Source organism: Anabrus simplex, chromosome 2 (genome assembly GCF_040414725.1).
Source record: "Anabrus simplex isolate iqAnaSimp1 chromosome 2, ASM4041472v1, whole genome shotgun sequence".
Taxonomy (NCBI): Eukaryota; Metazoa; Arthropoda; class Insecta; order Orthoptera; family Tettigoniidae; genus Anabrus; species Anabrus simplex.
Window position 1 is genome coordinate 1152586757 of NC_090266.1, and position 26096 is coordinate 1152612852.

The 26096-nt window shown below is 39.2% G+C and overlaps 1 protein-coding gene across 1 annotated transcript in view; it reads right to left on the bottom strand.

Moving 5' to 3' along the window:
* LOC136863813 (HEAT repeat-containing protein 6) overlaps positions 1 to 26096 on the bottom strand; it is a 248820-nt gene that overhangs the window by 174646 nt on the left and 48078 nt on the right. The window contains exons 7-8 of the mRNA XM_067140151.2: positions 9725 to 9954; positions 139 to 657 (exon numbers count right to left, since the gene is read on the bottom strand). Of these exons, the coding sequence (XP_066996252.2) occupies positions 139 to 657; positions 9725 to 9954 (749 nt within the window). The remainder of the gene's footprint in view (positions 1 to 138; positions 658 to 9724; positions 9955 to 26096) is intronic.

Below are 26096 nucleotides of genomic sequence, written 5' to 3' on the forward strand. Positions count from 1 at the left end.
TTGGGGTTCTACTGTACCAAAGTTACAAGTCTCAACATGGCATTTAATTATTGTGTTTTACACAAACTTACTTACCTTCCTTCTCTAGGCACATTATTTACAAAACTTTTTCTCCAAATGATGTGTGCAACTACCTACCTCCTAACTGAGTAAAGGCACTTCCAATGGCTTGAATAGTCTTTCCGGCATGTAAATGGACGTTTATATCTGGATCTGAGACACCAATAAGTATAGCTTTCACAAAATAGTCTAGGTACTTGAGCACTACAAGCTGAAAGTAGTTCTTAGCTAAACAAGTAAGAACTTGAAGTGATTCGACCCGCACAGTAACGGGGGGTATTAATGAAATAGTAGTAGGCTCCATTGCATGAGGATCTACCCATAACCCCAGATTCAGTAAACATACTTCAAGAACCCAGGGGATATCCTCCTCTTGTGTGATATGCTTTCCATCCAAAGTGCCCTGAAGATTTCTGCGCAAGACACTCTCAAATCTTGCCAGACTGTTTTCTTCTCCACTTATCAGTTCTAACTGGTCAACTCTTTTTTCTATTGTTGCCAAAGTTTCCATTAGTGACACCTCTACTTCTTTGACCGCTGGTGTGATCGATATGACAGATCCAAGTGCAGTTAAACTGGCGACCTGAACTGTCCATACTGTAAAAAGACAAAAGAGACAAATACAAATATTTCAATAAAAGTACACTTAATTACACTCAGTTAATCAAATAGCTATCTATCAGAACTGCTCTCACAAACAAGAACAAAAATTAAAATATGTATACGAGAGACTGCAAACCAAACTGACTTATGTGCCTCCTTGTGATATTTTCTTGTTTTGATTACAAGCACACTATCCTCCTTAAAGGCCAAAGAAACTAATGAGCCACTGAATACAGAAGGAAAATCTTTTACTCATCAGTTTGTTCTGGCACCACTGGAAACTCCTCAGTTATATGATGCCAAAGGAACTCAACTGACCAATTCATATGGTCTGTTTGGAGGTTAGAACATACAGTGGATTGCACTGATTGCAGTGATCCATATGGAGTTATATTATTGCATAAATTTGGAAGAATAATTTATACTACAAGCAAGAGGTTTCCAAGTACATGTTTCAACACCAAGAAACGTGAAAATGAAGTGGAGATAAACAGAAATATAAAAAAGGTAAAAATAAAAACTAGTTGTTACGATAACTGCCATGCATTACAAATACGAGTTTGAAGTTCATAGTTGGATAACCCTCGAGCACCTACAAGTGGCACTGTTGGGTATTGCTTCATTCGTTTTACAAAACTGCTATGAGAAACAAATTAAACAATTACTGTAGTGGATACAACTCACATTTGAGATTCCTGTATAAGTGTGTGTCATTGTTTTACCACTAATACCACAGAAGCTGATTGCTGAGACAGTGAATTGAAGAGGGTACTGTTCTTTCTCACAATGACTCACAGACTGAAGTGAAGTGTTATACACGTTTCTTTCCTACATTTATACATATTAGAGAATATGTTAGTATCTCCTAACATCAGTCTATAACACACATTACCACTATTTATACATGTGGCACTTTCACTGATTCCATGACATAAAAAGATTTGTCAGGTGCCATTTGGCAACACTAGGCATTTGTCATAGCGACGAGTCATTAGTGTTATATTCTGTATAACTGCCCATTATCTGACAGAAATAGGAATTATTTTGTTCTATACAACATCCCTAATAGTCTTCAAACTGTAGAAAAATACTCTCACCAATATACTGTCCCCTTTCCGGGTACGCTCAGTCAGGCGAACACGAGGTACCTTACGTGCGGTACATTTGTGAAGCCGATTTTTCTATTTTAGGACATTAAATAAATTTTATAAAACCATGGTGATATGTGGCAAGGTAGGCTCATGGCATAAATGAAAGAAAACTATACAGCACTGGTGGACTTTTATTACATACATACATACATACATACATACATACATACATACATACATACATACATACATACATACATACATACATTACATACATACATTCATTATCATTATAGACTGTTATGCTTTTCAGCTTTTTATTTCCTGATTGATTTCATGTTTTAATCTGAATAGTGCATTTCAACCATGCATAGAGACTATGTTATCAGCAAGCGATTGGAAGTGTGTGACAATGAAGAGAACGCTGAGTTACATGCTGTAAGAGTACAGATGGGACAGAACCTTAATTTTTCATAATTGTACGACATACAGGAGGTTATTGTTGCTGTTAAGAGCCCTCATGTTCAATGATGTGACAACTAAAATTTGGCAATGGAGCGTACGGGCACAAGTACACATTTATGCTGATTGTGTGCGCCCAATGTAGAGACAGAATCAGAAATGTGTGTTAGAGTGACAGTTCCTTCATATAAGAAAAGTTATTTTTTGAATTTTTTTACTTATGTAATCAATAATCTTTTAGAGATAAGTGGCACTTTTTTCTTGTATGCACGAAGGAAACATTTATGATATTTTATAAAGTTAAAGCTAAATTTATACGTCCCTACATCATCGCCAACCAGTTAACATAAAACTTAATAAATTTATAATGAAACCATACTGAAGAATGTAATAAATCCGGGTGAGCACTGCGCTCATATTGACCGATGGTGTGGCACCATTATATGTCAACCAATGGCAGTTAAAATAAAGAGAAAATATTTGTTGCTCAACTACAGCTAAAAGCAAATAAGAAGAATACTACTGTGGTGAAACAGTCTGAAGAAAACATGAAATCAAGATTCACCTGTGATAATACAGTTTGTCCCACTTGCTAGTAAACCTGGCATTTCCTCAATAATTCAAACAAAAATAAAGATACTGCAACAAAATTTGAATAAAAATACATTTGATGAAAGAGAAACGTATCAAGCAAGTACTTGTAATATTAACAGGAGAACCCAGTTGTTTCTACACGGAGTATCCTCCGGCCTGATCGTTGCTAGTTTGCTTCTCTGTTCTCTCTGCAATTTGGCTGAGATGCTTAGATAATACCATACTGCTGGCTGTTATTTGTGAGTATTAGCGCAGTGCAGTGTGCATGTAAGTTCACAAATGAGGAGCTAAAACAAGCTCGGCCAACTCATTAATCCCTCAGTGATGCGGAACATTTACTACCATTTATTTTAAACTATTTTATTCCTTACATTAATGGAGAAGAGACCAGTCATATTTCAGACAGAAAGATAGTCTCTTTTTTTAATGTTTGCAAGGTTTTTTCAGTATACAATGAAAACTAGTGTAAATGTTGCGTCGGAAATTTTTGTGCAGAAAAACTGGAAACAAAGATTCATTTAGCATAAATCCCAGATTAATGGGATGATTAGTTCACAAGAAAAAAGTCATGTATTTTGAGGCGTCTCATGGTCCATTACTTGGTCTCGAGCATCACGCGCAATCATTCCTTCTGCTATGCATCGGATTCTGCTTTGCATACTGGAGATAAACATCATCTTACCACAGTAGTTCAGTTTGGCGTGATGCAGTTATCGTCTAATTGATTACTTCACTTTCGTTCAAACTGTGCCCTGCCATGCAATGTTGCATCCCAAAGTGAGAGCAAGCCAGGTAATCATGAGTCTTAAAGAGGTTTTAAGGTGTTGAAAGAAGTGCAGGAAGCCCCGAATAAAATCAAAATGCGTATCGATTAAAAAAGCTACACCTACATTGAAATGAAATGGCGTATGGCTTTTAGTGCCGGGAGTGTCCGAGGACAAGTTCGGCTCGCCAGATGCAGGTCTTTTGATTTGACTCCCGTAGGCGACCTGCACGTCGTGATGAGGATGAAATAATGATGAAGACGACATGAACACCCAGCCCCCGTGCCAGCGAAATTAACCAATTATGGTTAAAAAAACCCAACCCTGCCGGGAATCGAACCCGGGCCCCTGTGACCAAAGGACAGCACGCTAACCATTTAGCCATGGAGCCAGACTACACCTACATTAACTCTAAAATTCCAATAAACCGGGCGAGTTGGCCGTGCGGTTAGGAGCGCGCAGCTGTGAGCTCGCATCCGGGAGATAGTGGGTTCGAATCCCCGCAGTTGACAGCCCTGAAGATGGTTTTCCATGGTTTCCCATTTTTACACCAGGCAAATGCTGGGTCTGTATCTTAAGGCCAAAGTCGCTTCCTTCCCACTCCTAGCCCTTTCCTATCCCACTGTCGGTATAAGACCTATCTGTGTCGGTGTGACGTAAGGCAATTATATGCACAAATATACAATAGTAATGTATGACATCTAATACTACTTCGTCTAAGTCCCATTTTCTTCTCTCTTAAAATTTTGTCTTCCAAGAATGAATGCACCATACGATACGTACATTTGATATATTGGCACTCCTTACACGACAACACTTCTTCTTCTACCGCTTTTCCCACACTTGTGGGGTCGCGGGTGCGAATGTGGATTTGGCCGGATTCCCTTCCTGATGTTAACCCTATGTGGAGGGATGTAATCACTATTGTGTGTTTCTGTGGTGTGGTGTCTAAATATGAAGAGGAGAGTTTTGGGACAAACACAAACACCCAGTTCCTGAGCAAGAGGAATTAAAATCCCCGACTCGGCCGGGAATCTAATCCAGTACCCTCTGCACCGAAGGCCTCAACGCTGACCCTTCAGCTAATGAGTTGAAAATATACTGCGGTATACACTTTGGCACGAGTTATTTAGCCTATATTTTAAAGCCAAAACGAGCGTTATTTTATATTTTCCTTAATTTGATTTAAAAGTACGGTATATCATTTTATCCGTGGTACCGTAAAACCGAATGATGTTGGCAGTATGTTGATTCATGACTATGACCGCATTTAAGAAATAAGTGAGGATGTGTCAGAGTATTTCTTATTATTTCGGACAGAATAAAACTAAACTGTTTCTACTTGCCGGGTGGTATATTCAGTATTCTGGGTAGTGACTTTTGTTCGTGCTTAGTTTAGGATAGTTAACCCGAACTTGGTATAGTTTATTTGCTTTTAACCTACTGGATCTGTACATCTTTCAGAGATCATGAGTGCATACAGGCAATGAATTGGTAAGTTTTGTTAGGAAAGAGGCAGCCAGAACTATGGCACAAATAACGTACATCGCAGGCAGACCACAACCACTGCACTGGCTCCTGACTGAGTGCGGGAAGAGGCTAGACTTTTAGACTGGGAAGCCTATGAAAAAGAGAGTGCCATCTGTATGTCACGTGTTTATCTGGTATCTAGTTTATCTGGTTTCGGCTAGAAATAAACGAGCTAGTTCTTTCATGGAACCGCAGTTGATGGTGCAGGCCGTTCGTTCATAAAAGAGTCGACTCTTAAGTGAATGACTAGCTCTCGAGGAGCAAGGAGGGAGCTAGCTCATACAAGATTCAACGCTTAATTGAACGACTAGCTCTCAAGGAGCAAGGAGGAAGTTAGCTCATACAAGAGTAGACTCTTATTTGAACAACCAGCTCACCAATGAATCAGTCAAAAGAGTCAGTTTGTTCATAAACAACCCATCACTAGTTTGTAATAAACGCATAATTAAGTCTACTGACAGCAGCTGTTAACTCCTTAAAAATAAAGGCTGAAGTAAAAGATTGCTCAATTGTAATACCAGGTACTGAAATAAAATAGGAACGTGGTAATTCTTCAAGATACAGACGTGTGAATAACTTATTTCAGAGGTTAGGTTATATACTCTCGCACCTGATTAGATTTCAGAAAAGCTTTTCCTATGGAAATTTATTGTGAAAAGCTTTCAATACTCTACAAGGAGCTTGAAATATGTTTTCGTAACACGTGCGTGGTAAACCTAGGTTAGGTGATGCCGTTTGAAGTAGGAAAATAGAAATATTTGCCACAGAAGCCTCTGAAGTGATGCTATTAAAATTTTTAAGAATGAAACTGAACATGCAAGTTCACAGGCTAACGGAATTAGAAAATACCGTAGTAATGAGTTAACCGCTGTACGAAAAAAATCTGCGACAAGTTTTGAAAGAACTGATTTCTGTTTCTTACCGATTTTAATGTGGTTTTGTGAGTGTGATATCTTTTCCAACTTTTACGGGAAATCGTATATAACCTTACAAGAACACCTTAAACCGAAACAGTTTTGCATTTTCACCGACAAAATCTCTTGTCAAAAGGAAGGGTTAACTATGGGCTCACTAATATCAGGAATAATGGCGAATATATTCCTCCTAAGTAACACTGAAAAAAAATTCTTAACCAACTAAGAGATGTAGAGTCCAAAGCAATCAGTTTTAAGAGGTGTGGAACTAAAAGAGGATACAGAGCTGGTTACAAATAGAGGATTATGGAAGCAATTAATTGACAGAGGCTTGCAGACTGAATGCTAACAGGCATAACAGTGTACAATATAGAAGCCTGTACTAGATGTCTGCACTGAAAAAACTCTAAAGCTAGTTATGGTGTAATACAGGTCCCTAGCCAGGTAATAGAGGTACAACATTTTATCATCAAGTCAGAGAGCTTTTATGGGATGACAAAGTACCCAAAAGAACGAAATTAACATTATATAAACAGTATTTCATACCAATTGTAACATACGGACTAGAAACACCGGTAACTAATAAGAAACAAGATAGTAAGATCCAAGCAGTAGAAATTAAATTTTTAAGAACATCAGTTAAAAAGACAAGAGGAGATGGAATTCAAAATATTAAAATCAGAGATAAATATAGAGCCGTTAGTACAGAAGATACAGAAAGCAAGACTGAGATGGTTCGGACATGTAAAAAGAATGGGAAAGGCACGGGTAGCAAGAAGGGAATTGGAAAGAGAAGTTAAGGGAGAGAGACCAGTTGGAAGACCGAGAAGAAGGTGGATGGATCAGATTTCGAAGGACATTAGAGAAGCTGGATTGGATGTGGCGGAAGTAATGGAGCAGGAAAAGTGGAGGAGTGGAGGAGTCGTGTTAACCACACCCAGGCGACTGGAGTGGGACATTGATGATGATGATGATGATGATGATGATGATGATGATGATGATAGGTCCCTTGCTTAGATAGCAGGGGCAGTTCAACACAAGTGTAATCTTCAGCACAAACTACAAAGTTGTAACTACAGTAGAACCTCGACTATATGTTCCTGGAAACTACGTTTTCCCGTATTATTCGTGGTCCTGCATGGTCCTGCGAGCATCCCCATTAAATCACATTGTAAAAATCCCGCATTATCCGTTCCTCGAAGAAACTATTTCCCGGATCAACCGTCCAGAAATTTCAGTCCCATCAATGCTAAATCCTCAATCATGCATTTTTCAAGCAACTGTATCTCACGAAAGGATGGCTATGGCATACTTACAGATCTTGGTGTTAAAGTCCCGTCATTGCGGTAATTTGAGGAAGTACTGTACTGGAAAAGCGATCGGCGATGAACTTGCATAAGGGACCATCTTAGCATCGCATTCGGGCAGTATTGTTTAGAGATTCCTCGGAAATCATAAAGCAAAGAGTGCCCACAACAATTGGAAGGAGACAGAGTGCATTTTGACAGCTCTACTTGAAGACGGAATAAGTTTCGTCGAATGTTCGTACTTGCAAAAGGTGTACATTATATCCCGGGTTAGATTTTTTTTTTTACTTTTTTTTTTAGTGTAACGCTGAACAGGTTTTCGGCACGTCCCTCAGGGCACTGTATAGTCACTGGGTTTTGAGGCAGGAATCGAATTTGCTCCTGCTTAAGTAACACAAATTTAGTATTTCAATATTATTGTATACGATTATGTTATCGAGAGCAGAACAAATGTTACACCTTACACACATAAAGCCATGGGAGGTTTTGGGATTGCTTATTACTCTTTTGGTCCTAATATAAGACTTGGAATTTCACATTTTTTTGTTAAAAATGTTATAAAAATCAGTCATTTTATTTGCGCACATTACATTTACAAACTTTGTATCATTTTGCACTCGTACCGACTTGTACATCGAGTGCGCTTTCCAGCTGAGCTCAAGGTCGTGAATAACTGTAATTTCGGAAGTGTTAATGATATTTTTTCTCTTTCCAATTTGATTGTGATTAGTGATGGGCAGAATTGAATATAATGCATTCAACAACTTGAGAATCAGTACTTACATTCAAAACCATATTCTCAAGTTCAACATAACTTTTAAAAGTCGATGTAGGCCTAATTTACGAGGTACAAGATTTCCATAAACTGACTAAGAACAGTACAGGCTACTGGTGATCAAATTACAAGGGAAAAAAAAAAAAAAAAAAAGGATTTCGCCATCATGTTGGGTGCTTTTGTATATAATGTGCTTTAGTTTATTAGATTAGAGAATTAAAAATTTCTTGTGGTCGATTGTTGTTTGGTTTGGCGTTACGGGTATTAGATTTTTCAAAGAGTCTGTCTGATTACAGTTGCTGAACTGAAAGACGTTTTCGGAGGAAACTGATGAAGTTTCCCCAGTAAAACTGAATGTAAAGTTTTGAGTTTTTTAAGTCGTGTACCAGTAATTAATGTTTGAAGTCGGCACCGTGGTCTAACTTGCCTGCCTCTTACCCGGAGGGCCCGGTTTCGATTCGCGGCCAGGTCAGTCATTTTTACCTGGATATGAGGGCTGGTTCCAGATTCACTCATTCTACCATTACCTTTAATTGAGGAGCTATTTAATGGCAAGATGGATCATTTGATCCTGTATTTTCAGTTTTCCTGTGGTCCCTCCAAAAACGGAGAATCGAGGTTCCACTGTACAGTATAATGTGTAGTGTTCCTTGTTTTATTGCCGTAATTTAGTAAAGAATGTGTGATGGTGCAATTTATGTTAATACAGGCAAAGATTACTGGAAAAGGTGTGCTTTCTACTGAAACCTCGATTTAAGGTAAACCCCCATTTAATCTTAAAAAATTCAGTGCAGTTATTAATTATTAAGGAATAAATTGTTAAATTTATTTTAGATACATTTATGTAAAATTTGAACTAAACATCACCTTTATGGGTACAAGCCTGAGTGTAAAAGTATCTTTAGGGATCCATGAGAAAAAAAATATACCACTGGTCTATTCCATAACAACTAAAACTCATTCACCATGAATGTTGTCCGGCCCCATAGCTAAATGGTTAGCGTGCTGGCCTTTGGTCACACAGGAATCCCGGGTTCAATTCCCGGCGGGGTTGGGATTTAACCATAATTGGTTAATTTCGCTGACAGACACGAGGACTAGGTGTGTTTGTGTGTGCCGTCTTCATCATAATTTCATCCTCATCATTACGCGCAGGTCGCCTAAGGAGTCAAATCAAAGACCTGCATCTGGCGAGCCGAACTTGTCCTCGGACACTCCCAGCACTAAGAGCCATACGCCATTTAATACCATGAATGTTCATGTCACACACCAGCCTGCAGAGAAGCAGCTTAGCAAGTTTACATGCTTGCTACTGGGCAGGCAGAAAGTCTCTTCTAGAAGTCTAAACCTCCTTAGACCTATATTCTCACCAATTAAGCAATTGTTGGACATGAATCTTGAATAATTTGTATTTATTTTATTGAAATCTGCAAATAGTATTCTAGAAACACCGTGATTTCTGAACTCATTTCTCCTTATATGCCTTACCCGTTTTCCAGACATGCTACCCTGACTGTCATTCTACTAAAAAGGAATTTTTTTCCTATCTTATGCAATTTAAAAGAGTACACAAGAACATAACGAGTATTAAGTAAACATTAAAGACAAGAGATTCTATACAAACCTTTATGAGACATGAATTTGCTCACGATCATGATTAACTTCGTCAAGAGGCCTGGTGCTAGACGGTGATAAGTTGTATTCTGAACCAGCTTAGCAATACACCTCAACAGATGAACAACAACTGTAGTGGATCTCTCCGTTAATACAGCAGAGTACAGCGAGGAGTGAAGCTCAGTCACCATATCACCAAGGAGTAGTGAAAAAGGTCTGAAAGAACCTGATGTCTTCTCACTGTAGGAAGTTCCAAAGAAAGAGTATAACACGTACATGAATGAGTAAATACTTTTAGCAGCTATTCTTAAAATTAACTACAAATCTAACAGGAATACCTGAAGGAGAGGATAACGCACTCAAAATAATGCATACCTGGATAACAGGAAATGCTATTATATTACTCCTTACAGCACAAGGAGTTAAGTCGCAGCTGGGCTGAGTGGCTCAGATATTAGAGTGCTGGCCTTTAGAGCCCAAATTGGCAGGTTCAATTCAAGTTTAATGATGTTATTAGTATTAACGGCCCACTAACTACATTTACGGTTTTCGGAGATGCAGAGGTGCCGGAATTTTGTCCTGCAGGAGTCCTTTTATATGACTGTAAATCTACCAACATGAGGCTGACGTATTCGAGCAACTTCAAATACCACCGGACTGAGCCACGATCGAACCTGCCAAGTTAGGGTCAGAAGGCCAGTGCCTCAACCGTCTGAGCCACTCAGCCCGGCAAAATTCCAGCTTAGCCCAGTGGCTAGGGTTGGGCAGACCAGAACAGTCAGCTGTTTTGAAACATTAGGGGTGCTATTCATAAACATTCACTAGTCTTAGACTAACTATGCACCAAGAATATGTTATTCATAGACCTGTATTGTGCGCGTACTAAGTTAGTGTAGAGATCATCCTCGCAAATTACTTGTGAGCATGCGCAGAACTCGCAAAACGGAGCATGGCTGACTTGATCTATCGTTCTAGCTAGCACGATGGAGATTTTGTTGACCGTGTTCAGAGATGTTAATAACAACTGAGTAAAAACTCGCGTTCGTTCATATTCATACGTGCAGCCCTGACTGATAATGGACATCGAAAAGAAGATTTGGGAGACCAACTTGAGCTGAGAGGAAAAATTATTCCTCTTTTCCTGTGTGGAGAAGAGATTACCAGTGGTGGAAAATATTTTTTATTTTTATTTTTTTTTTTGCTAGGGGCTAAACGTCGCACCGACACAGATAGGTCTTATGGCGACGATGGGATAGGAAAGGCCTAGGAGTTGGAAGGAAGCGGCCGTGGCCTTAATTAAGGTACAGCCCCAGCATTTGCCTGGTGTGAAAATGGGAAACCACGGAAAACTATCTTCAGGGCTGCCGATAGTGGGATTCGAACCTACTATCTCCCGGATGCAAGCTCACAGCCGCACGCCTCTACGCGTACGGCCAACTCGCCCGGTAAAATAAAATCTACTTCCATAAATTCAAATATAAAGAAGACAATAATTTTCTTCAATTTCTTGTAAACATAATTACGCTTATATTAACTTTCCAACTATTGATGATTTTACATTTCATTAAATTACTTATAAATTTATAACACAAAACTTTAATAGCACTGGATAATATCATGACTGATCGGGTAAAAGTTTTCATTTCGTACCCGGACAGGGGCCTACGTATGACTGTCTATATAACAGATACCATGCTGATATTGCAAATGTCTTAGTGGTATTAATGTGACAGGCAGAAAATTAAGATGATTTCATGGACCATATGGACCATAATCATGTCCGTTGTTAAAGCTAGCTGAAAACAGGGTAACTATATTTCGAAGATATTGTATCCAGTGTCACTTGGTTGGCCATGGCCTTCGGGGCTGTTGTGCCATGGGGCTTGGTTTGGTTTATTACCTGAATATTTAAGGAAAACCATCCTTTTCTGTTAATATAAATCTGTGAGTCCTTCCCTCCAGGATTTTGAATCTGAATGAGAGTTCCATCAATGTTCCCAATGACCTAGAATGAATTTATAATGATGATTATGACTGATGGGGTGAAACTGGGTGCCAGCACATAGCCTACTCCTGTCAAATAGCACGAAGGGTTCTGCTCAAACCTATACGTCCCCATCTGATGGACGAATCACCATCAACCGCATCATATGCCCTCATTCCATATGAACAATGCGGAGAGGTTTGGAATTTAATCCAGGCTTTTGACACGCAATCTGGTGATTAGAAATGTGTACCACCACCTCCCCTATCCTGCCGGCCAACATTCTGATAGTAAAAATGTTTTTGACCAATAGGACTCGAACCGGCTAACCACGGTCTTAGACCATAATACAATTTTTTTTTTGCAAGTTGCTTTACGTCGCACCGACACAGATAGGTCTTATGGCGACGATGGGACAGGGAAGGGCTAGGAGTGGGAAGGAAGCGGCCGTGGCCTTAATTAAGGTACAGCCCCAGCATTTGCCTGGTGTGAAAATGGGAAACCACGGAAAACCGTTTTCAGGGCTGCCGACAGTGGGGTTCGAACCTACTATCTCCCGAATACTGGATACTGGCCGCAATTAAGCGACTGCAGCTATCGAGCTCGGTGAGACCATAATACAAACTCAACGCCTTAACTATCATGGCCGCCACGCTAGCTGACTTACACATGTTATAAAGGATATTACTACAGTTAATAGACTAAAACAATTCAAATAAGTATTTGAGGAAACTGAGTAACATTGTGAAAACTTTTCATTGCCAATCTTTCTTCTTCATCAGCAGGAAACTTTGCATAGTGAGGAAAGAGTCTAGCGCCCTACTGTTTGCATGCTCATATAGGTTAGGATCCATAACTGTTATCAAATCTCTTGTATTGGTCTTCGTAAAACGGTATCTATTCATAAAATTGGTATCGTCGTACTTCAAGAAGATAATTGGTCTTATTCCATACATTTTCATATGTCATCTCCCTTATTTCGAGAACTAACCGCAACTTCACGTAGTTGAGGAAGTTATTCTTCCTTTGAACTACATCCAGACCAGGACTATAGTTAGCCGGACTAAAGCTGGATCATCCTCGGACTAACGGGAAAAGCCATCTATGAATAAGAAAAATGTTTGTCAGCTCTTAGTCCATAGTTGGTAGAGCTTTGGTCCGGACTAAACAGGGCTATGAATAGCACCCTAGGAGCTTGAGGTGGAGTGTTTCGATACAATGTGCCGACACATGGCACAAGGAACTGTAACTGTGCGGGAAGAGATAACTTTGTGAGGCAACATGAAATGTTCCACGTCAACGGGAGAGTGCCTGTACCAGATGTGGTGTGTGTAATTACGGCCAGCGTAAAGCTGCACAGAACATGAAGGTACAGTCGGAACACTGAAATTCGTGCCCAATAATCATGTTTACAGGTCGGTTTTAGGTTAAGATTTTGCAGTCAATATGAAATACACACACCACAGTTACAGCAACAGAGCAGGTGTTTAAAATTAACTATTCCAAGGATATTTTCATCAATTGAAGTGTATTGGCCTATATTGTGTGCAATTAGGGCCAGGGCCAAGCTTCACGGCACACAAGAATGTAGTCAGAAGACTGAAATACGCACCCATAAAAAAACTGCAGAATTCACATCCTCCAGACAAACGAGAAACCAAGGGCATAATTAAAGAGCTAAAAAAAGCTATAAAGCTCCTGGGAACAACTGAGCATGGCAGAATTGTTTAGGTACGCAGGCAAAAATGTGGTTAAACAGTTGGAAGGACTTTTCGGTCATATTTGGAAAACGTAAGAGATCCCAAAGGAGAGAAAGAAGGCTCTAACTCACCCCTTGCAGAAAAAGGGTGATAAAACGGATGTCAATAACTACAGAGTTATCTCGCTTCCTCAAATCATGTACAAGATACTGCTGAGAGCATTTCAAACTAGGCAGAGTTCCGAAAGGGATGTTCATGTTCAAAACGAATTTTCATCCTCAAATCATTGATCAAGATTAGGACAACGAGGCAGAAAAAGGATTATTATGACTTTTGTGGATTTCATGAAGGCCTACGATTCAGTGGACTGTGAGACTTTTGTAAACATTTCTCAGGGAGTTTGGAGTCTATGATAAATCCCCAGCTTTGATTTAACAGACCCTCACAGATACGTAATCGTAAGTTCTTGGGAGAGCTGTGTTGTAACTACAAAAACGCTGTATGGTAGACCGAGCACTAAAAATACCATTATCCAAAGAAAATCTAAAGAAAGATTTGAACATCATACGTTCCATCGCTAAATATAACAGATATAATTCCTCATTCATAGAACGTATCATCAACAAATGCAAACATAGACCAAAGTCAACATTATCTAAAGAAAGACCAAACCCCGCCCTATATGCCACCTTCACCTTCTACGAAAACATACACAGTGTAACCAACATCTTTAAGAAACATAATATCAAAATTTCATATAGAACCAACAATAGAAATATGGAAATAGTGCATAATTCCAGGTCAATAAACAAATCTGACATTTTTACAAAGTCAGGTGTCTATCATTTCAAATGCAATAATGGTGTTTCCTCATACATCGGACAGTTCGGGAGAAGTTTTAAAGTTAGATACCTTGAACACGTCAATGCCATCAAGTATAATAGGTTTTCGGCAATAGGCCAACACATCCATGACTCAAAACACAATTTTAGTACCATAGAACAAGACCTAGAAATTCTTAAGAACATAAACAAAGGCCCTTTGCTCGACGTTACAGAAAACTGTTTTATTCATTTAGACCGATTTTTCAATCCCAATCTAAACCTCAACGAAATATCAGAAATACCTAACATTCTTTTCGAGGCATTAAATCCACGAATAAGAAATCGATCTTTTACGCTCTGCACAACGCCGCACACCACCACCACTCCATCCCCCGAACCGCCTTAAACCACGCCTTCCCATCCCTTCCACCCCTCTCCCACCCCTTCCACCCCCCTCTACCATACACCCAACTCACTCACGTCCATTCACGCTCAGTCCACACCTCCTTATAGTTCTTGCTTGAAGAAGGAACTTCACACAACATGAACTCTCAAATTTTAACAACTGTTTTAACATACATGTACCTTATATTTTAGTGTGTTTAAACTTATCAAGTGTTTTATACTGTGCTTTATGTATTTGAATATGTTTAATGTGCTCAATATGTCTAATGTACACTTAATAAGTTTTAGTTTACTGTAGCCTTCACTGCCACATTGATCATATTTTAACCCCACATAGACAAATATTACTACAATATACAGCATTTTATTTTTAACCCATTAGACATCCGGATGATCTAATCATAATAACATCTTTGTGACATATGTCTAATGGCTACAATATTGTAATATACCAGCTAATGATGGCCACTGAAGGCCGAAACCGGTACTGATGTAAATCCGTTTATAATAAATAAAGTATTGATAGGTGGAACACATTTCTTGTCTGTACAGTGCATCCAATCAATACAGAAAATGAAACTTATAAATAATAACACCTCAGAACTAATCAAGAAACTAGACAGATTTGACCTGCAGCCGTACCACACATTGTATTCTTTCGACATTATCAACATGTACCCGAGTGTAAAAACGAGCTAACTTTTTCCTATCATTGAAAATAATCTAAATACCAACATTCATTTAAGCAAACTAGAAATCTCTTATTTTGTGTGTTTTGAAATTGTTAACTGATAATAACTATTTCACATTTGACATCATTTATAAGCAAAATGGCTAGGCTATGGGGTCACCGGCCTCCGGCATTTTGGGAGAAATACACTTGGATTTTCTAGAGCATACTGCTATTGAAAACAATGAAAAGTTTAATAACATTAAGTTGTGGGCCAGATATATACACGATACTTTTATCATCATCGATGAATGCTCTATTGATGCACCGAACACTCCTATAAACCTTAACAACATAGATCCTCATATCAAATTTGCATTAGAATCAGAAATTAATGGCTCTATCAACTTCTTAGATTTAATGATCACTTGGCTCTCTTCTTCATTCTCATATAAAATTTACAGGAAAACCACCCACACAGCAACAACAATAAAACAAGACTCAATATGTCCCCATTCTCATAAATGCACTACATACAACAGCTTAGTTGATCGCGCATTCAAAGTCCCCATGTCCAAAGCATACCTGAAGAGCAAGGAACTAAATATTGTCCGTTCCAGAGCTAGATTCAATGGTTATAACGAAGGGTTCATCGAATGCATAATCAATAATTTCAGACATCGTCCAAAATCAAATTTAATAAAAGATAAATCTAAACCCAAGTTATTTTTGACTTTCACTTTTAACAAAAACATTTACAGCATCACTAATATATTTAAGAAACACAACGTCAATATCTCTTTCTACACTAGCAATAGTAATACGGATATTCTGCACAATTCTAACATAATCAACAAATCTAACCCTTTTACAAAGTCAGGTGTTTATAGGTTTCGTTGCAACGACAGCAACAGTTCGTATATAGGACAAACTGGCAGGAATGAATACCTCAACAGTATGAGTCCATACTCTACTGTCCTCTTCCAGCATCAAAGATCACAATTTCTGGTCCATCCTTAGTTTCACTAGATTCATTTCCTTCTTGTTGTTTGAGTCATCAGTCCACAGACTGGTTTGATGCAACTCTCCATGCCACCCTATCCTGTGCTAAACTTTTCATTTTTACGTAACTGCTGCATCCTACATCTGCTCTAATCAGCTTGTCATATTCATACCTTGGCCTACCCCTACTGTTCTTACGCCCTACACTTCACTCAAAAACAAACTGCACAAGTTCTGGGTGTCTTAAGATGTGTCCTATCATTCCATCTCCTCTTCTTGTCAAATTCAGCAAAACTGATCTCCTCTAACAAATTCGATTCAGTATCCCTTCATTCGTGATTCGATCTATCCATCTCACCTTCAGCATTCTTCTGAAAACTTCAATTCCCTTTCTTTCTGAACAAATTGTCGTCCATGTTTCACTTCCATACAGTGCCATGCTCCAGACAAAAGTCTTCAAAAATATCTTTTTAATTCCTATCTCAATGTTCGAAGTGAGCAAATTTCTTTTCTTAAGATTGCTTGTGCTAGTATGCATTCTACGTCCTCCTTACTTCTGCTATCGTTGTTTATTTTACTACCAAGTAACAATATTCATCTACTTCCTTTAAAACTTCATTTCCTAATTTAACATTTCCTGCATCACCTGACTTCGTTCGACTGCACTCCTTTACTTTTGTTTTGGACTTATTTATTTTCATCTTGTACTCCTTACCCAAGACTCTGCCCATACCATTCAGCAATTTGTCCAGATCTTCTGCAGTCTCAGATAAAATACCAATATCATCAGCAAATCTCAGGATTTTGATTTCCTCTCCTTGGATTGTGATTCCCTTCCCAAATTCCTCTTTGGTTTCCTTTCCTGCCTGTTCTATATAAACACTGAAAAGAAGGGGGGACAAAATGCAACCTGGCCTCACTCCTTTCTGGATTGCTGCTTCTTTTTCAAAGCCCTCAATCTTATCATTGCAGGCCAATTTTTATACAGATTGTAGATAATTCTTTGTTCTCTGTATCTGATCCCGATCACCTCCAGAATCTCAAATAGCTTGGTCCAATCAACATAATCAAATGGCTTTTCTAAATCTACAAATGCCATGTAGTGGGCTTGTCCTTCATAATTCGATCCTCTAAGATGAGACGTAAAGTCAGGATTGCTTCACGTGTTCCTACATGTCTTCTGAAGCCAAATTGATCTTCTCCCAACTCAGATTCAACTTGTCTTTCCATTCTTCTGTAAATAATGGATGTTAAAATTTTGCAGGCGTGAGATACTTGTTTTCACACTTGTCAGCACCGGCTTTCTTGGGAATAGGTATTACAACATTTTGCCAAAAATCGAATGGCACTTCTCCTGTCTCATACATCTTTCACACTAAATGGAATAACCTCATCATGCTGGTTTCCCCTAAGGCAGTCAGTAATTCAGAGGGAATGTCATCAATTCTAGGTGCCTTGTTCCTATTTAAGTCTTTCAAAACTCTGTCAAGTTTTGACCTCAAAATTGGGTCCCCCAATTCATCACCATCAACAGCCTCTTCTTGTTCCAGAACCCTATCATCTACATTTTCACCTTGATACAACTGTTTGATATGTTCCTGCCATCTTCTTGCTTTGTCTTCTTTCCCTACAAGTGGTTTACCATCTGACCTCTTAATATTCACACACCTAGTTTCCCTTTCTCCAAAGGTTTCCTTGATTTTCGTGTATGCAGCATCCACATTTCCTAGGACCATACAACCTTTAACATCCTTGCACTTTTCCTTCAGCCATTCTTCCTTAGCTGTCCTGCACTTTCTATCCAATTTATTCTTTAATCGCCTGTATTCCTTTTTGCCCTCTTCATTTTTTTGCATTCTTGTACTTTCATTGTTCATCAATCAGGTCTAGTATCTCCTGAGTTATGCATTGATTCTTAGGTGATCTTTCCTTTCTTCCTATCATTTCTTCAGCAGCCTCAGAGACCTCATTCTGCACGACGGTCCATTATTCCTCTATTGTGTTTCCTTCAGCCTTTTCATTTAGTCCTTGTGCAAAATGTTCTTTGAAACAGTCCCTCACACTCTTTTCTTCTGAAATGCCTAGATCCTATCTCCTTACATTCTTTCCTTTCTCCAATTTCTTCAACTTCAGGTGGCATTTCATAACCAACAAGTTGTGGTCAGAGTCCACGTCTGCTCCTGGGAAAGTTTTGCAATCCAACACCTGGTTCCTGATTCTCTGCCTAATCATAATGAAGTCTATTTGATACCTTCCAGTGTCTCCAGGTCTCATCCACGTCTCATTCCTCCTTACCGAGAAAAAATCATCCAAGTCATTGCATCTCTCCTCAAAAACAAGATATCAGGTAAGAATTCTATAGTTAAACTCCTGACATGTTTGTCCCAATTCTGTTGCCAAAATGGAACAACTCTTATGTGATGAATAAGAATCAGAATCTATTCCTAAGGAGTGGCAATTTGTTGTTATATATCCTCCCCATAAAAAGAAAGGCTATTAAACAGAGGTGAATAACTACAGAGGCTTATCCTTCACCGAGTAGCCTACAAAATCCTGTCAAAAACACTTCAAAATCGCACTGAACAAGTTGCTGATCAGCAAATAGATGACCATCAAGCCAGCTTCTGTTAAGACCCACTCCCACAAGATCTTTTCACTAAAGAATATCATCTAAATCAGATATCTTTGCAACAAACCACTTAGATTGACTTTTGTTGATTTCAAGAAGGCCTGTGGCTGTATCGACTGATTCAGCCTTCTTGATATCCTCTTGAGTCTTTCCAACATCAAATGAACTCCGACAAACACCTACGGCCAATTTCAGAAAGGATTACTAGTTTTAAGCCTTAGACAATGTCTGCCTAACAATGTCCAAGTTAAGCATGATGTTCCACTGTATAAACAATGTTCAGCCAGTGTTTAGCTAGACGTACTTTAACTTTCAATATTGGTTCGAAAATGGAAATATCTTCCGAGTGCGTACCAAACATTAGTCAGCTGTTGCCTTCCTACACATTACACAAATATGGCGAAGCATGAGCATGACTGGTCCAGTGGAAATGAAATATAATATTATCAAGACTAAAGCGACATGCCACCGTATGAGGAAGTAAATACAATCAGCGAAGGGACGATGAAACTATAGGACTGTGTAACCGAATAAGTTGTACGGGCCATATGAATGAAGCTTGCATTCTGGAGATTGTAGGTTCGAAATGCACGAACAGCAACCTTGAAGATTGTTTTCTGCAGTTTCCCCATTTTTACACCAAGCAAATACTGGGGCTGTTATAATGGCTACGGCTCTTCCTTCCCAGTCCTTGCCTTTTCCTATCTCACTGTTGCTAAAAATTAGCGAGACTAGTATTAAAAAAACTTGGTAGTGTCACTATTATGTCTGCTTACTTGCCAGTACACGTAATATAACAGAATCCCTCCTGGTTTCTGCATGTGGCGGCAAGTTATTCTAATAAGGATATACTTGATGTGAGCTGTTATTTCAGGAAAATGATTCTAAATATAATTAATTATATTAGTTGCCAAGAATTGTAGTCAAGTTGACAGAGAACTGTTCCTTGTGTCAGGCTCAAGAAACAAGTATCTTACGCTATTTGTTGAAAAGCAAAATATTTTAAACTGTACCTCCTCGTATATTTCAAATTAATTGCTGCGATTTCGCAGCAGACAACCCACAGGAGGAGACTAACTTTTTTCCCAGAATCGTCTCTCAACATAATACAAATTATATGTCTCATGGTACATAACCTCTAATTGTGATTCACTCCTAAAATTTGAAGTTAAACAGTGTTCTTGGCAGTGTTTAAACATGGCTGGTTGAATGTCGGTTTTAGACAGTGTCTACGTGATAATGCCTTTGCCATGCGGCAGCCATACCTGGACAGTATTTCACTGTAAGCGTCACCTAAATACAATTTCTGCAATCGGCCCCTATTCAGTAGTGAATTTCATGGAGGAATTCTATAGATCCTTTGAGATTAAAACTGGTGCTCGGCAAGGTTATGGGCTCTCACCCATTCTTTTCAACTGTACTCTACAATAGTTCATCTGTGATTGGAGAAACAGACTGCCTAATAATTGAATAAGGCAGGGCACTGGACCCAAGGGATTGAGTACTTTTTTTTTTAACAAGTTGCTGACACAGATAGGTCTTGTGGCGACGATGGGGCAGGAAGAGTCTAGGAAGAGGAAGGAAGCGGCCGTGGCCTTTAGCAAGGTACAGCCCCAGCCTTTTCCTGGTGTGAAAATGGGAAACCACGCAAAAACATCTTCAGGGTTGCTGACAGTGTGCTTCGAACCCACTAACTTCCAAATACTGGATACCGCACTTAAGCGACTGCAGCTATCAAGTTCGGTAGGAATTGAACACAGACTAGTCCTAACTGTAGATAACCTCAACATTGCTCACCTCCAGGTTGAAACATTACAAAGAAAGTAGCCGAAGCTGTAGTTCTTCCAAAAAAACTGAAGTAATGATGTCTGAGCATCATAATACCACTGAATTTCTCGATACCAAATATGCATGGCATTCATTTTAAGTATCTAGGAGAGAGCACTTCCTGTAATGCATCAGAATAACGCCCCGAAATACTGCACAAAACTCAGGTCATTATCAAAAGCAAGTTGTTAAGGCACTGTTGTCGATTCAATGCCATTTGAAACACAATTTTGCACTGTTATTGTAGCACTATGAAAGAGTCTGCTGCAAAGCAGAAATCTTGTTCTTTGGGGAATTATGTTGGGGAGGGACTTACACGAAAGCTTTTTTTTTTTTTTTTTTTTTTATTGCCGAGAAAAGCCAGAGGTGTCTAATATGCAAAGAGGTATAATACAGTGATAATATTACTGGTTTCATGCGTCACAAACTATTATTACAATTTTCAGAGGTGTCCAGCAGGAGTTCCCTAACTTGTCAGTAAATCTACCAAAACAAGACTGGGATGTTGAAGACTCTGCAAATATCATCAGACCAAGCTGGGATTGAACCTGCTAACTTTGGCCCAGAAAGCCAGCGCTCTACTGTCTGAGCCAATCAGCTTGGTAGTCTGTAATGGAAATGTACGTAGATGTACGTAGGTGCTTTGAAAAGTTCTCGGAATGTACTAAAATTAAGTATCTTACCTAGGTGGAAATGCTTTTATTTTTCAACATAGTCTCCCTGTAGACTAATGCATTTGGTCCAGCGGTGTTCCAATGCCTTCATCCCATCTTGAAAATGAGATTCCTCCAGGCCTGCAAAATACCTCTCCAATTTGGCTGTCAGTTCTTCCCTTGTAGAAAATCTCCGTCCACCGAGGAAAATTTTCAGCTTGGGGAATAGATGAAAGTCTGATGGTGCCAAATCAAGTGAATAAGGTGGATGTGGCAACAATTCGTACCCCAGTTCATGAAGTTTTGCCATGGCAATAACACTTGTGTGCAGCGGAGCGTCCTGATGAAATATGACCTTTTTCCTTGCCAAACCAGGCCTTGTTTCGCGTATCTTTTCCTGTAGTTGGTCTAGGTGGTTTGCATAGTATTGCCCCGTAATTGTTTGGTCAGTAGGAAGAAAATCTATCAGCAGAATGCCTTTTGCATCCCAGAAAACTGAGGCCATGACCTTTCCGGCCGAACGCACTGCCTTTGCTTTCTTTGGTGGTGGTGAATCAGCATGTTTCCACTGCTTTGACTGATGTTTTGTCTCTGGGGTATAGTAGTGGACCCAAGTTTCATCTGTAGTCACAAACCGGTGCAAAAAATCTTGTTGGTTGCACTGAAAACGGGCCAGACTTTGTTCGGACATTTCCAATCTGGTGAGTTTATTGTCCAAAGTCAAGAGCCGCGGCACCCATATTGCAGATAATTTTTTCATACCCAATTCTTCGGTCAAAATATAATACACCCGTTCAGAAGACATCCCTACAGCTTCAGCAATCTCCCGCACATTCAGTCGATGATCTTCCATGACCATTTTATTCACTTTTGCGATAAATTCTGGGGTCGTAACACTTTTTGGCCGTCCACTACGCGGATCATCATCCAAGCTCTCCCGACCAAATTTAAACTCGCTTCTCCACTTGGCAACAGTTGAAAATGAAGGAGCTGAGTCCCCCAGTGCGTTCTCTGAAAGTTGGCATGAATTTCCTTTGCTTTAATACCTTTCTTTACAAAGTATTTAATCACTGCTCGAATCTCAGTTTTTCCATTGTCACAAATCACTACACGGGAACGACAACAAAGAGTCGTCACTACCACACTCCTGCAGCTAGAGCACCGACGCGCCACGTGTTCACTCACAAAGGATGTGTGATTATTGTGCGGGAACCTCGTTGCTCTAGCACTGACATCTAGCGGTGATTCCGAGAAATTTCAAACCGTCCTCGTACACTTCATTACACCAATATACATCTTTAAGCAGATCATCTTTGTGCTCAGGAAGGAAATTTTATGTGAAAGTGTAGAACGGACTTTGAAACACAAGAAAGAACACAGAACACAGAACTAATTCCTTTTCCCCTCCTTTTCTATGATACATTACACTCAAGCGTGGTTTAGCTCCAGACTAGCAGACTGCTTCCCATTCTTTTCTGAAGCGCTCTCAGTACTTCCTTTTATCATAAATGTTTACCTACATAACCTTCCCAACCAGCGAATCTTCAACCTCTGGTCATTCATTGTTGGTACATTTTGTTCTCTACTTCACGGAATCACAAGGGAGAACACGTAAAAACTGTCCACATTTTTTTTTTTTTTTTTCACTCCTTGTTTATGAGGGCAAACCGTTCAGGTCTATGAATCATCAGCTTACTGGTCCAGAGGGCTCTGGATTAGATTCCTTGCCAAGTCGAGGATTTTAAATTTGTATGGTTAATTTCTCCAGCTCGGGGACTGGGTATACGTGTTTGTCTTGATACTCTCCTTCTCATCAACGTACAATACACCACACTACTAACACGGAATAGTGAATACATCCCCACACATAGGATATCCAGCTGTAAAACTGGCCAAATTCATGTCAGGTGCTGACCCCAATAAATTGAGAAGAAGGCCAGGAAGAAGATGATTCATGAGACCAAACAGGATAATTTTACTGGTGAAACTACATAAAATAAAAACACTTTTGTACAATATCTATAGGCAGCAAATAATAAGGAAAGGATCACCTAATTTACAACAAAAATAGGACTCCATGCAAGATCTTAGAAAAAATAATAACTTGAATTACAGTAGAAGTCCGCTATAGCGAGTACTGCATATAACGAGAACTCAGTTATAGCGACGGCTTTTTTCTGTCCCTTCAAAATTCCTATATTAACCTGTGTATCGTCCTTCGGTTACAGCGAGAACCCTATCACTGGCGCATCCGTTATTACGAGCGATTAAGCGTGTGCGATTTTCTCCGTTACCGATATTTATGCACCCCAGCGATGATATTGCATGCGATCGATTACCTTCGGCATCGTTTCCTCGCTATGTGCACTAGCGATTTCTCTCGTCAACATTCGAAGGCGATGTCGGAGTCAATTAGTAATATCCATCGACAGCTGTTCCGTAAAGAAAATTCAAAATGAAAGGGAACATATTTTAGTAATAAATGCGTAAATAACGTGTCCGATAACGGTTGTTAACTCGTTAAAAATTAAGTCTGACTAAACGACCGCTTAATTTTGAGGCTAAATACTGCAATTAAGTAAGAATGGGATACACCCTCGAGATATGACAGAGTGCTTAATTGATTTCATAGGTTAGTTTGTATTTTGTCACGTCTGGTTAAATTACGGAAAGGCTATTATGAAAATTTATAGCGAGAAAGGTATAATTTCTCTACCGGCACTTGAAGTGTGTTTTCATCATACGTATAGTACAGTTGAGTTAGGATACGTGACGCTGTTTGAATAAGAAAACTGAAACGTTTGCAACAACATGCGATCGATCATCTTCGGTACGGTATAGTTTTCTCACTTTGTGCATTTGCGAGCTCTCTCGTTGACATTCAAAGGTGATGTTGGAGATGATTAGTAATCCCCATCGACTGCTGTTCTCTAAAGAAAATTCGAAATGAAAGAGGATAACACGTTTTCGTAATAAATGCGCAAATAACGTGGCCGATAGCAGTTGTTAACTCGTAAAAATAAAGACTGAATAAACGATATCTTAATTTTAATGTTAAATGGAAATTACGTAAGAATGTCATACACCTCAAAATATGGCAGAGTGCATCACTGATTTCAGAGGATATTTCATATCTTCTCGCGTCTAGTTACGGCTATTTACATGTAAATTTTTCGCGAGGAGGTTATTTCTCTACATGCGTTTCAAATATGTTTTCATGATAGGCTACATATACGGTTAGGTTAGGTGACACTGTTTGAAGAAGAAAGCTGAGGTGTTTGCCACAGAAATCTCTGGAGTGATACCGTATTTCTCCAAATCCAAGACTTTTTTTTTCTCAGAATCTCATGCAAAAACTCAAGGGTTGTTGCATTCGCGGCCTAACAGTAAGTTAATGGATACCACTGGCAACTACCGCGGTAACCACGCTGCTTTTTTTCACATGCGCACAGAAATCATTGACGACCACTTCTTTACTACACATCGCTACCAGTTGTACAGTGTACAGTGCCTGTATGTTTCTTAAATCTGCAGAATGGCATCAAAACATGCGACCCTTCGAATTCTCAGAAAAGCCATAGCTACTCAGTGGCAGAGTCATAACGCGTCTATTGTACTTGACGCTTAGTAAAATCAAATACTGTATCTGGTAAAATTAAGGTTTATAGACAGCAGGAATATTTTCATGATGGATAGTTGTATTGTAAAGATACGTGGAAAAGGTATTGCCGGCAAATTTTCAACGGGTTCTAGTCGATATTATGATGCCAATTTTAAGTTAATGTTTATTAAACACTCGGAAATGTAGAACAATTGTGCAGCCGCAAGAAAATACAGCATAGGCCTAACTAAAGCCAATATTTGGCGTTAGCGTGAAGACAAAGAGCTAAAAAAATGCGTACTGTACAAAAAAATGCATTCAGTGGTCCACAACAAGGACGCTTTAAAGAAGTCGATGATGAAATTGTGAGGTGCACGAAAAACGCAAGGGCGGTTGGCCAAACCGTGGCGCAATAAACTCATTCGTTGACTTTCAACGTTCGCGATTAGGCCTATACATCGCTAGCCGTTGAATAAGGCTGCACCGGACAAGCGAGACGTGCGTGTAGCGGTAGCCGGTTATATCTGACGCTGCGTAAAAGTAACAGTTTTATAGACAGCAAGAATAATTTCCTGATGGATCGTTGTATTGTAGAGACGCATGGAATAGGTATTGCCGGAAAATTTTCAACGAGTTCTCTTCGGTATTCTGATGCCAATGTTAAGTTAATGGTCCTTAAACCCGCGGAAATTAATAATTCTGCAGCCGCGAAAAAAATAAATATATACGGCGTGACGAAAGTCAATGTTTGGCGTCTAAAAATAGTCTAAAAATGCGTAGGCCTGTACGATTTTACAAACTTCTTTTTGAGCCTGATTTAAATTTTTTGAAGGAAAAAGTGGGGTTCATCTTGGATTCGGAGAAATACGGAACTATATTTTTTTTCAGAATGAAATTAAACATACACTTTCACGTAGTATCGGATTACGAAAAGTAACAAACAAGTAAGCCGTAGTGTGGATATCATCTGCGGAAACGCAAGTTTTGAACAAACTGATTGCCGTTTCATACCGATTTTAAAGTGCACGAGGGGTTTTCCGACTTTTATACAAAATCGGATATAACGACAATCCGTTACAGCGAGTAA